Consider the following 11,739-nt stretch of genomic DNA (forward strand, 5'->3'; position numbering starts at 1 on the left):
GAACATGGCTGTGAGACAGTGGTGGGTGAGCCCTGTGTCCCTCTGTGCTGAGTCCTTCATGTACAGAGTTTCTGCAGATGTGCCTGCATCACAGCACTGTCTCTTCCTTGGGCCTGCAGGCATCATGACCGGAAGATGTGCATCATTGGGCTGAGCATCCTCCTGGAGCTACAGAACAGGCCTCCGGCGGTGGATGCAGTGGTGGCACAGATTGTTCCCTCAGTACTTTTCCTCTTCCTGGGCCTGAAGCAGGTGTGTGCCACCCGGCAGTTGGGCAGCCGGGACGAGGACTCCAAAGCTGAGAAAGCAGACGTGGAAGAGAATGGTGAGACTCCCCTGGGTGAAGGGGTTTGTCTTTCTGCAGGCACCAGCCTAGTACACGTGTGTGTCCGTGCACTGGAGTATCTCCAGCAGCTAAGTTGAGCTCTGCTGATGATTTCCATGTTGGTGAAATCAATTTAGATTTGTTCTACTCTTGATGCTGGAATTATTTGTCCTGAATTACATCAGTGTCCTCACCCCCATGAATCACAGGGACACACTCACCTGGTATTTCATTGCCTTGTGTGTGACGGTGGATGAAGGATTGAATCGGCTGCTAGATTGACAACAGAAGTATCAGCAGAATGGGGTGCTCTGCACTCATTAATGGCTCTAGTGACTCCTCAAAAACTAATTGAAAGACATTTGTGGCTTCCATAAAATAATTTAGAGTAAAGTACATAAGTGAAATATTTTTTCTATAAGCAAGAACCAGGATTAGAAAAGTGGCATCATAAACATTAGATATTTGTTTTATCATTTTTTTCCTCTTGTGAGTGGTCCCAGGAATGGACCCCAGGGGTTCGTGCATGTGAGGCACGTACTGTCTTGCCAGGCATGTCCCTGGCCTCTGATCGCTCTTTAGTGTTGTTGTAGAATTACTTAAAAGGTCATCCCAATAGATGTTTTCTTTTGAATAATAGAAATCTCAGACTTTTACTGAAAAAACGAGCCACTTTCCCAGAAAATACATAGCTGTCTTTCATCTGATTCTGTGACCTTGCCTCTTTCTGTGTAGATTCTACTGTCGCATGTAATGGGCTGTGCAGTCCAGGCACGGTGCTTGCCGCCCAGTACCCAGCAGTAATGTGTGCAATAATGCTCCTTTGCTAAGCAGAGACCAGCGCTGCAAGTTCCTTTAGTGCCCCTTCTCTCCTCCTCTGATTTGCTGCTTTGCTTGTTCTTTGTTGGCAGGACTTTAGGGTGCTTCTAGTTCTGCCCCCAACTTCTCTGCTTAAGTTATACCCACTGCAGTGCTGCCTGGCTGAAGGTCCATAGTACTGCTGGTTGTCTCTTGTGCTGTCCTGTCTGTCACAGCACTCATCATCATGACATCGCCTGAGTCTGTCCTGCTAGATCATGACATTTGGTGGTGGCTGAGTTTGGTTGCAGGGACCAGCTCTACACCCAAGAGAGAAATGGAACCCGTGGTCATGAACAGTGTGGCTTTGACCTTCTAGGCCTTGTGTCACAGACCCTTCTAATTTCTCTTTATTTCAGTATGTTTTTTTTTTTAAAGTTAGTAGAAGTGACCTCTTAATGGAGCATTTCTGAGCAGTTAATGTTTCACTCAGCTAATTGCTGAGAATGCGGGATTCTCCGAAGGGAGGCATCGCCATTTAAAACGTAAGTGCTGACTGCACAAACCGTATATGGCCTTCATTTCTAATAATAAAGGTGATTTGGAAATCAAACCAGAGAGAGTCATGAGCAGCTATATACTGTAGTAGTAACACTAAGCAGAGTACTTGGCCCCCAGGGGAACTTTCAGGCAAGGGAAAGGTCCTTTTCCAGTAAAAAGAACATTTATATCTGAAACCATGCAGTTACTTTTCCATTCCCAGAAGGCCATTGTATCATTTTTGTTCTCTTCATGAACTTTGATGTTTTTCTTTTTTTTTTTTTGTCCTGTGTTTTCTGTTATCTTTGACCTAACTGACGATGCAGAAGAGATTTCCAGTGATGAGGAGGAGACCACAGTCAGTGCTCAGGCCATGCAGTCCAGTAATGGGAGAGGGGAAGATGAGGAAGAAGATGATGACGACTGGGACGAGGAAGTGCTGGAAGAGACGGCCCTGGAGAGCTTCAGCACTCCGCTGGACCTGGATGGCAGCGTGGATGAGTACCAGTTCTTCACACAAGCCCTGCTGGGTAAGCCTGCCCTGGCCAGCCCTGGCCAACCACGTCCTGAGTCACCTCTCCAGACACTGCCCCTTTCAGGATCTGTTTCCAAGGCACAGCCTCTCTAGGCCCCACTCTTTTCAAGTCTCATCCCTCCAAACCTACCTCTCCTGGCCAGCGCCTTAGGCCCCGCTCTCCAGGCATGGCCCCTTTTAGCTACCTTCCTTTCAACCTGGCAGCTGTGTTTTATAGGAACCAGAACATGGTGCTGGCCTTTGTGGCTTCAACTCTGGCTTCGAAACTTGCAGCATTCATAGTGCACTTGGGAAGGGAGAGCCTAGCTGTCAGAGACCAGTAGTTTTGTACCATGGAAGCAGTCTGCCAACTCTGAATAGCGGAGAGCATTGCAAATGCAGTTTGAGGACTCGTGAAAGCGAGGGATATACTGGCTAGTACTATCCCAGGGCAGGTCTTCTTGAGCATCTGCAAATGAATGAGACCAGCAACCCTATATAAAGGATTTGAGCAAGATTCATAAAGCTCAAAATAAAAAAAAAAAAAAAACAGACCAATGAAAATTTAGAAAGTGAGGACATGGGGCCAGAGCAGTAGTATAGCAGGTAAAGTGCTTGCATGTGGCTGTCCTGGGTTCAATCTCTGGCAGCCCATATGGACCCCTGAGCCTACTAGGACTGAATTCCTGAGTACAGAGGCAAGAGTAACCCCTGATCATTGCCCAGTGTCACCTAAATCGCCCTTCTCCCAAAAAGAAAAAAAAAAGTGATGCTAAAGACATCAAAGCACATTACCATGTTGATGTTGACCATTTGTTTTAAAGTTACATGGTTCTGCTGATCTGTCATGAAAGTATTTCCTTATTTTCTATTTTAGTGATAGAGTTCTTTTGTGTGATGTGCCCTTTCCCTAGTATGACATAATGGCATTGTATAGTGCTGTCATAATGCCCACAAAGGCAGAATATGTGCTCTGTATTGTCTCACAAGGAAGTGATTCTCCAAGCCAGGCAGGCAGATTGCAGCTCCTGAGAGTGAAGTGGTCAGCAGGAGGTGCCCATATATGTTTGTGTTGTCATTTGATGGCAGTTTTAGTTGTTCTCTGCTGTCTTTGTCACTCTGTTGCTTCTCTTTCCTCCTCTGCAACTTGGCCCCCAAATGCAACAGCGGTGCAGAATCGGGATGCTGCCTGGTACCAGCAGCTCATGGCCCCGCTCAGTGAGGACCAGCGGCGGGCGCTGCAGGAGGTGTACACGCTTGCTGAGCACCGGAGGACTGTGGCAGGTGATGCGGCAGAACTTGGAATGGTCCATGGCCCCTTAGTGAAGTGCAGTTGGTGGCTTACATTCACTCTTTTTTTTCTTGCTTTTTTTTTGGCCACACCCGGCTATGGGCTCAGAAATCGCTCCTGACTTGGGGACCATATGGGACGCCGGGGGATTGAACTGTGGTCTGTCCTAGACTAGCACACATAAGGCAGACACCTTACAGCTTGCTCCACTGCTCTGGCCCTGTTTGGGGGTCACGGGAACAAGAAAGTAATGGGATGAGTTGCGTGGGGAGAGTTTATTTAAATGGGCGTGGCACCTACCTAGACAGCTTAGCTACACTTATGTTCTTGTGAGGCACTTGTATTCCCAAAAATGAAATTCTTACATAAGAATCTAGTGTTGGAGAGCTGTAATGATTTTCCATTCTTGATTTTTGTTCTTTAGCTGGTTTTTTTTTTTTGTTTGTTTTGTTTTTCTTTTTGGGCCACACCCTGCAGTGTTTAGGGGTTATTCCTGGCTTTGTGCTCAGAATAGCCCCTGAAAGGATCAGGGAACCATATGGGATGCCGAGAATCAAACTCAGGTCTGTCCTGGATTGAGTGTGTGCAAGGCAAACACTCTACTGCTGTGTTCTCTCTCCGTCCCATTAATAAAATTTTGCCACTCCTGCGGTGTTGGGTGTCACACTTGGGGCTGAGCTCTTTATATCATCTTCCTGCTCTGATTTTCAGCTTTTGAGTTGGAGAAATGTTTCTTTTTTTGTTTGTTTGTTTGTTTTTTGGGTCATACCCGGCAACGCTCAGGGGTCACTCTGGCTCTATGCTCAAAATCGCTCCTGGCAAGCTCAGGGGACCATATGGGATGCTGGGGTTTGAACCACCGACCTTCTGCTTGAAAGGCAAATGCCTTACCTCCATGCTATATCTCCGGCCCCGGAGAAATATTTTATGTAGACACACCATCAATATACTGAAAACGAATGGGAAAGAACTCTTACTTACCGAACTATTTGGATAACCTCAAGGACTATACAGACATGTAGAGCCCAAATTCTTGGAGGGCACACTTAGATCCCCATCTCTGTGTAGGCTCTTGCAGGCCCCCAATAGGCGTGGCCTGGTGGCCTCAGAGCAGAGGGGACAGAACAGTGGGGATAGAGCAGTGGGGACAGTGCAGTGGGATAGTGGTGGAGAGCAGTGAGGACATTGCAGCTTGTGGGACTCATTTCGGATATTTGTCCTTGTCTCACTCATTTTCCTCATGTAGTTTTCCCGAGGTCACTCACAGCTGCTGACCAGCCTGGGTCTGTGAAAGCTTGTGCTCACTGGGTTACAATCCCAAGAATCTGATCTTGGAAGTTCTTTCTGTTTCATCACCTTAAATGCTCTCCCTTTTCCCTTCTCTTGGCAAAATACCAGAGGCAAAGAAGAAGATCGAGCAGCAGGGCGGCTTCACCTTCGAGAACAAAGGTGTCCTGTCTGCATTCAGCTTTGGGACTGTGGCCAGCAACAATTAGAGAAGCAACCTAATGCCGCACTGCATTTGACTTCCCCGGGTGGAGGCCCTGGAGGAGGCTCCGTGGCATCTGGCATTAGGCAGCACTTTTTTCTACTCTCCCTTTCCCTCTGATGTTTTCTCATCTTGAAAGAGCTTTTTATATGCAGTTACTGTGATGAATGAAGTGAGAAGAAGATTTCTGGAGTGCAAAGAACCAACCACACGCTCCAAATGCTGAATGACGAGGCGGGTTGAGAGTCTGGAGTCGAATTGCACGTCTCAGGTTTTTGCTATGCAGAATCAATGGATTTATGCGGATTAACAGTGCCTTCTGTTGTACATGACTTATCTGAAACATTTTTTGGAGTGCATTGCAATTTTTTTTAAAGCATAAAACATTTATAGATCTAATGTAAATTTTGGCTCTGTGTTGACTTACTCTGCATTTTACTGTATGAGAATCCAGGTCACTGGGTGGGTTCCAAAATAGCACTATTGTGTGGCCAGTTCGGTGCACTGAAAACTACTGGGGCTCTGAAACAGATCTACTCTGACCTTTCAAAGCTGCCTGTGGCTTTCTGAGAAGCATCTTATTCCCTCTGCGTGTGGTTCTCACCCCTGAGAAGGGAACTGCTTCGATTGCATCAGCAAAACCATACATCAGTTTCCTTGTTTCCTTCAATGGTTTGGTATGTTCTGGATTCACCATTTCTTGGTCATTGTGGCAGGGCTGCTTAGTCACTGGAAATATCAATAAATGCTGGTATATTCTGGGTTACACACTTAACCATGCAGTGAGCCAGGAATCCATCTAGAGCACACGTGCCTTCCAGGGCAAAGGACCGTGGCCAGCAGCTTTCTGGATAGAGTGGGCCTTCTGTGGTAGGCATTTTATATCGATATATTTATCTTAGAAAGAGAACCACATTCATCCTACTTCCCTCTGCAGAGTCGAGTCTTCTGCTCTCTGGTGTTGATAGAGCTCACGAGGGCCTGCTTTTAGTTTTAATGCTGGTGAGCAGTGCCCTTGGATAGTGATATAAGGCATCCTGTGCCCTGGGTGGTTGTCTATAAGGATCCTGTGCTCTAGGTGGTTGTACTGTAAATTGAAAATGCTGTGGACAGAGGCAGAAGCTGTTTTTCTTTGCTGATACAAGTCCAGCGCATCTACCACAGTATTTTCATTCAGTTATGTAGAAGTGTGTTTCCAAATGTAATCTCTATTGGGTGAGTTAGTTTTCCACCTGAGTCTAAGGGTCTTTTCCTTCCCAGTTCAGATGAGCTCTTTAAGATTTTTTTGATTTTTTAAGGAATTTAAACAGAGGTGACCTAGGCAACCATGAGCTTCAGTGTGGATTGATCTGCTTTCTCTCCCTTTCTCCAGAGGCCTGGTAACTGGGGCTGATGGTAGGTAGAAGAGAAGCTGGATTGGGGGGAGACGTCAGAAATTTTTATTTTGGAAACTTCTGTCATGCCCCAGATGGTTTTATTGGACCACGAACATATGGTCTCATACGAGATTCTAAGAGACAATATGATGTATTTTACAGCTATTGTATATTATACAGAATTAAGGGAAATATGCACCCGAACACACAATCCCTGGTTCCAAAGCTGGGGGCCGTATTACCAGCAGTGCTCACCTGAATGTGATCTTTTTATCTCGGAAGTATAGGAACATGAGTGACTGTCCTGTCAAATAAAATGCGGACTCAACCCAGAACTTAACCCTGTGCAGTGTCTGATGCGCATGCAACTGCTTGGGGTGGGTGAGGAGACCGTGAAACTGGGGCAGGGCGGCTGCTGGGCAGTGAGGGCTGGAGTCTCAGTCATAGACCAGGAGTCAACCCAGAGTGACAGAAACTTAAAGAACATCCAGGTCATTGCACCACACCAAGACCAGGAAGATTTCTCCTAAATGAAATAGTTCCCTGATGGTGGATAAAAGTATTGGCCTTTGGTTCCTAGAGGAATAGCTCTTGTGTTTTAAAGTCACCCCAACCCATGGCATTTCTTTTTTTTTTTTTTTTTTTTTTTGGTTTTTGGGCCACACCCAGCGTTGCTCAGGGGTTACTCCTGGCTGTCTGCTCAGAACTAGCTCCTGGCAGGCATGGGGGACCATATGGGACACCGGGATTCGAACCAATCACTTTTGGTCCTGGATCGGCTGCTTGCAAGGCAAACGCTGCTGTGCTATATCTCCAGGCCTGCCATGGCATTTCTAATCAGTGAAAATTCCCAAGCGAAAAACAGTGGTATGTCTTCGATAAGTCATTGAGCAGAACAGTTTTCTGGTTTTGGGGGGGTTGCAGCAGGGCTGGTGTATAAGGGACTACACCTGGCAATATTCAGGGCTTACTCCTGGCTCTGGACTCGGGGCATTTCTGGGAAGGTTTGGGGACCATCTGGGGTGCCAGGAATCAAACCTGGGTAGGCCCATGCAAGTCAAGTGTCCTACTCGCTGTAATAGCTCTGGTACCTGATGTTTTTGTTTTCAGCTTCTGTTAAGCAGAGTAAAAATGAGTAAAAACATGGAGGCAATTAAGGGAGACTTGTCATATGACATGAAACTGTGGGGCTTGAGCATACTTTAGTCACTTGTGAAACTGTGTGTGTGCATTCACTGGTTCCATCAATGTATGTGTGTGCACTCACGGTTCTGTAAAACTACCCCAGAGTGGGCCCAGAGAGATAGCACAGCGGTGTTTGCCTTGCAAACAGCCGATCCAGGACCGAAGGTGGTTGGTTCGAATCCCGGTGTCCCATATGGTCCCCTGTGCCTGCCAGGAGCTATTTCTGAGCAAACAGCCAGGAGTAACCCCTGAGCACCGCCGGGTGTGGCCCAAAAACCAAAAACAACAACAAAAACAAAACAAAACAAAACTACCCCAGAGTCACCTGCAACCATTGTTCTTTCGAGGTTACATTGCCCAAGCCATTGTCACTGATTGTGCACCTGTCATCTGGCCCACATAGCCCTGGATGTAACATGGCCCAGATCACATATGAATAAGGCCAGTGTCCATCTTGCCATCCCAGAATTGTGGATGGAATCTCATGCTGCAAAGGTGAATGGTGGTTCTGTGTGGACCACTCTGGTAATCATCTGGCAGTTATGGCCCATATAAGCACAACCCCCTTTAACAAGAATGGAGAGAGTGCTGAGATGAGCTGTTGGAGGTATAGGCTGCCTCCAGAAACTGGGAAAGATGAGTTTGGGTTCCCCAAACTCCAGAGAGGGGCAAGCCTTTTAGCCTACAGAACCCAGGGAAGGAGTTAACCCTGTGCAAAGCTGTAGGTTGAGATTTGTGGTATCAAACTTGGGAAGGCATGTAGGGATGGAGAGGATGAGAAAAGGGGCAGGAGCCCTCATGGTGATGACCATGACCATGTTGATGAACACTGAGGACTGAAATGAGGGAGGTGGGGGTCTTGGTGCCTTGGAATGATCAGGCAGTAGTTGGGCCTCAGCGGAAACAGGAAGGTTCTGCAGTGGACAACTGTTTACTAGCAAAAAAGGTAAAAAATCAACAGGCATTTTGCTTCTGTCCCATTTTTTTGTGATTGTTTAATGTGCCTCATAATAGTATAATTGCTAAAATAACTGGGAAAATGAGGTAAAAATTTCTCCAATATGAGTAATTCACTCAGGAATTATATCTCTTGCTCCTGATGTGCTCTAGAACTTGAGTTTTCCTTTTAATTATATGAGAAACATTGGAAAGATTATTCCATGATATTCCATATAGTTGATAGCAAAGCTGGGCCGGATCAGTAATACAGTGGGGGAAGGTTATGCCATTTAGGTGACCAAGCTGGGTTCTATCCCTGGCACTCTGTGGTCTACTGAGCAATGCCAGGGAGTGACCTCTGAGTGTAGAGTCAGGAATAAGCCCTGAGCATCACTGGGTGTGGCTTAGACATCTCCCTTAGCCTGGGAAGAAAGGAGAGACAGTGGAGCTGGTTGCTGCTGCAAATGATAGGATTAATGAAGAGGACCACAGCGACACTTAGCCTGGTACCCTGTGGTCTGTATCAGGGTAGCCTCTGCCATCCTGCTTTCTGGTGGATATATAATCTTAGGGGCAGAAGAGAATGAAGGTGTTAAACATATCCCTAAACCCCAATCACTTCTCCAATGAAGCCCCTCTGTGTTTCTGAGAATTCTTTCAAGAGAAATTGTGGGATGTTAACAATGGTGAATTTGAAGCTGCTTTGTGGAGAGTTTGAAAAGCGTGGTAACCAGTATGTTGTTCATAAAAGATTTCTGCACTTTGCCACACAAATTAAGGTAATACCCTGGAAGACCAAGAGATCAATCTGGTATTTCCCGACGGAAACACGGAGAAAGCAGTGGGCACAGTGACTTTCCATTTGGCCCTTCTTCCCAGGAATTACAGCTGGTCATGCAGCTGCCTGCAACCAGTTCAGAGCATTGTGGACTGTGAAGTCAACTGTCTGCTGACTCACTTAGGCATTTGTTCCGAGCAACACTTTCATTGGTTTTATTGGTATTGGTGAATTTTATTTGTCCGTGACCTCTTGATTCTGGTGACCATGGGTCACCATATAGTTGTGTGGCATTGGGGATCCCAAGTGGCAATACCACTCTGGTACCATAGTCATTTTCAGTGACTATGACCCATAGGTACCACTGAGGTACCTGAGCTCCACTTGGCTTTAATAGACAAAGCTTTTTATTTTGTCCACACCTAGTGGTACTCAGGGGTTACTCCTGGCTCTGCACTCAGGAATCACTCCTGGTGGGCTCAGTAGACCATATGAGATGCTAGGAATGGAACCCAGGTTGGACATGTGCAAGGCAAATGCCCTACCTGCTGTTTTATCTCTCTGGCCCCTAGACAAAGCTTTTTGCATGTGAAAAGACAAGATGTAATTTATAGGTGCTATTTATTTGGAAGTGAAATCCTGTTGCAGCCACGGTTGGGTTAATTTTCACTTGTGTTCACTCGAATTAGGCAGCTTCTGAGCCAGCCGTCCCAGCAGGTGTAGTGAGTTCTAAGGAGTCATGGCATTGATCTGCAGTCTCTTCTTTGCTACATCAAAGTGTACTCAGATATTTGATTGTGCCTCTGTGCCCTTGAGCCCAAGTTTTCACTTTTTCATGTTTACATTTGGTTTGAAATCTCATTTGCAGAGATGTCTGGTTAGAATTAACGATGGAGTTTACATACAAGGGCAAGATACTGTGTAATGTAATAACTTGGTGTTTGCCTTCCAGTCTTTTATAGGACTGTCTGTTGGTGATGAGGACTCTTTGGTGGAACTTCTGATTTTATTTGGCTCTGCAGAGTCACAGAATTAGAGTTATGGGTTTTGCTGGGGATCTGACAGAACCTTAATGACCTATTAGAGTGGTGGGAAATCAACATTGGCTAATGCTGAGACTAATCAGTGTTGAAGACAGGTTTTTTTCTTCCTTTCCCTTTCCCCCTTTCCCCTTTTCCCTTTTCCCTTTCCCCCTTTCCCTTTCCCCCTTTCCCCTTTCCCTTTCCCCCTTTCCCTTTCCCCCTTTCCCTTTCCCCCTTTCCCCCTTTCCCTCTTTCCTTTTCCCCCTTTCCCCCTTTCCCTTCCCTCTTCCCTTTCCCTTTCCCCTTTCCCCCTTTTCCCCTTTCCCCTCCCCCTTTTCCCCTTTCCCTTTCTCCCTTCCCCCTTTCCCCCTTTCCCTTTCCCCTTTCCCCCTTTTCCTTTCCCCTTTCCCTTTCCTCCTTTCCCCCTTTCTCTTTCCCCTTTTCCCCCTTCCCCTTTTCTCTTCCCCCTCCTCCTTTCCCCCTTTCCCTTTCCCTTCCCTTCCCTTCCTTCCTTCTTTTCTTTCTTCCTTCCTTCTTTTCATCCTTTCTCTTTTATAGGATTGTAAATGTGTAATTTATACCATATAGATTTTAGTGATTCAGGATTTTTTTTGGCTTATGACACTTGGGTTTGAAATTTAAGCCTGCAGTTTATAAGCATTTTTATTACACATGTATGTTTGCACACATCCTCTCTCAAACACACATTTTCAATATCTGCCAAGAAAGCATGACTTTCTTGGTTTAGGATTTCAGAAATTTTTTATCCACACAAATTTCTCAACACTCTATAAATCACTTCAGGATCTTAATTGTGGGTGTGTCCTTTGTCTCTCTCGAACTTTAGAAAGAACAATTAGGGACCAACAAGTCTCCATAGATTACTGACATCATTTTTGGAAGTTGTTATATTTTAGCATTGGCATTTATTTCCTCATTTAATTTTGATTTTTCTTAGATTCCTCTTCATCTCACTCAAATTTAAATTTTTAAAAACTCCAAAAAAAAAAAAAAAAAAAAGGGCCCGGAGAGATAGCACAGCGGTGTTTGCCTTGCAAGCAGCCAATCCAGGACCAAAGGTGGTTGGTTCGAATCCTGGTGTTCCATATGGTCCCCTGTGCCGGTCAGGAGCTATTTCTGAGCCAGGAGTAACCCCTGAGCATTGCCGGGTGTGGCCCAAAAACCAAAAAAAAAAAAACCCAAACAACTATTTATTAGTTTTCTGCTTTGGGAGGCCAGAAATGGTGCTCAAAGGACTTCTCCTGGCTCTGCTTAGGAGTTGTACCTTTAAGTTCTTAGGGAACCATGCAGTTCTGAGGTTGAACCTGGACCTCCTGCATGCAAAATCTACGCTCATACCTTAAGCTCTCTCTGACTTCTGCATCTTATTCTTTTTTTTTTTTTTTTTTTTTTTGGTTTTTGGGCCACACCCGGTAACGCTCAGGGGTTACTCCTGGCTATGCGCTCAGAAGTCGCTCCTGG

General features: G+C 45.9%; 1 protein-coding gene across 1 annotated transcript in view; it reads left to right on the plus strand.

Annotated features, from left to right (window-relative positions):
* IPO8 (importin 8) overlaps window positions 1–6,668 on the plus strand; it is a 57,078-nt gene extending 50,410 nt beyond the window's left edge. The window contains exons 22-25 of the mRNA XM_049783880.1: window positions 120–325; window positions 1,990–2,193; window positions 3,345–3,461; window positions 4,867–6,668. Coding sequence (XP_049639837.1) covers window positions 120–325; window positions 1,990–2,193; window positions 3,345–3,461; window positions 4,867–4,964 — 625 coding nt within the window. The 3' untranslated portion in view covers window positions 4,965–6,668. The remainder of the gene's footprint in view (window positions 1–119; window positions 326–1,989; window positions 2,194–3,344; window positions 3,462–4,866) is intronic.
* Window positions 6,669–11,739: the final 5,071 nt, after the last annotated feature.

Source organism: Suncus etruscus, chromosome 11, assembly GCF_024139225.1.
Source record: "Suncus etruscus isolate mSunEtr1 chromosome 11, mSunEtr1.pri.cur, whole genome shotgun sequence".
NCBI lineage: Eukaryota > Metazoa > Chordata > Mammalia > Eulipotyphla > Soricidae > Suncus > Suncus etruscus.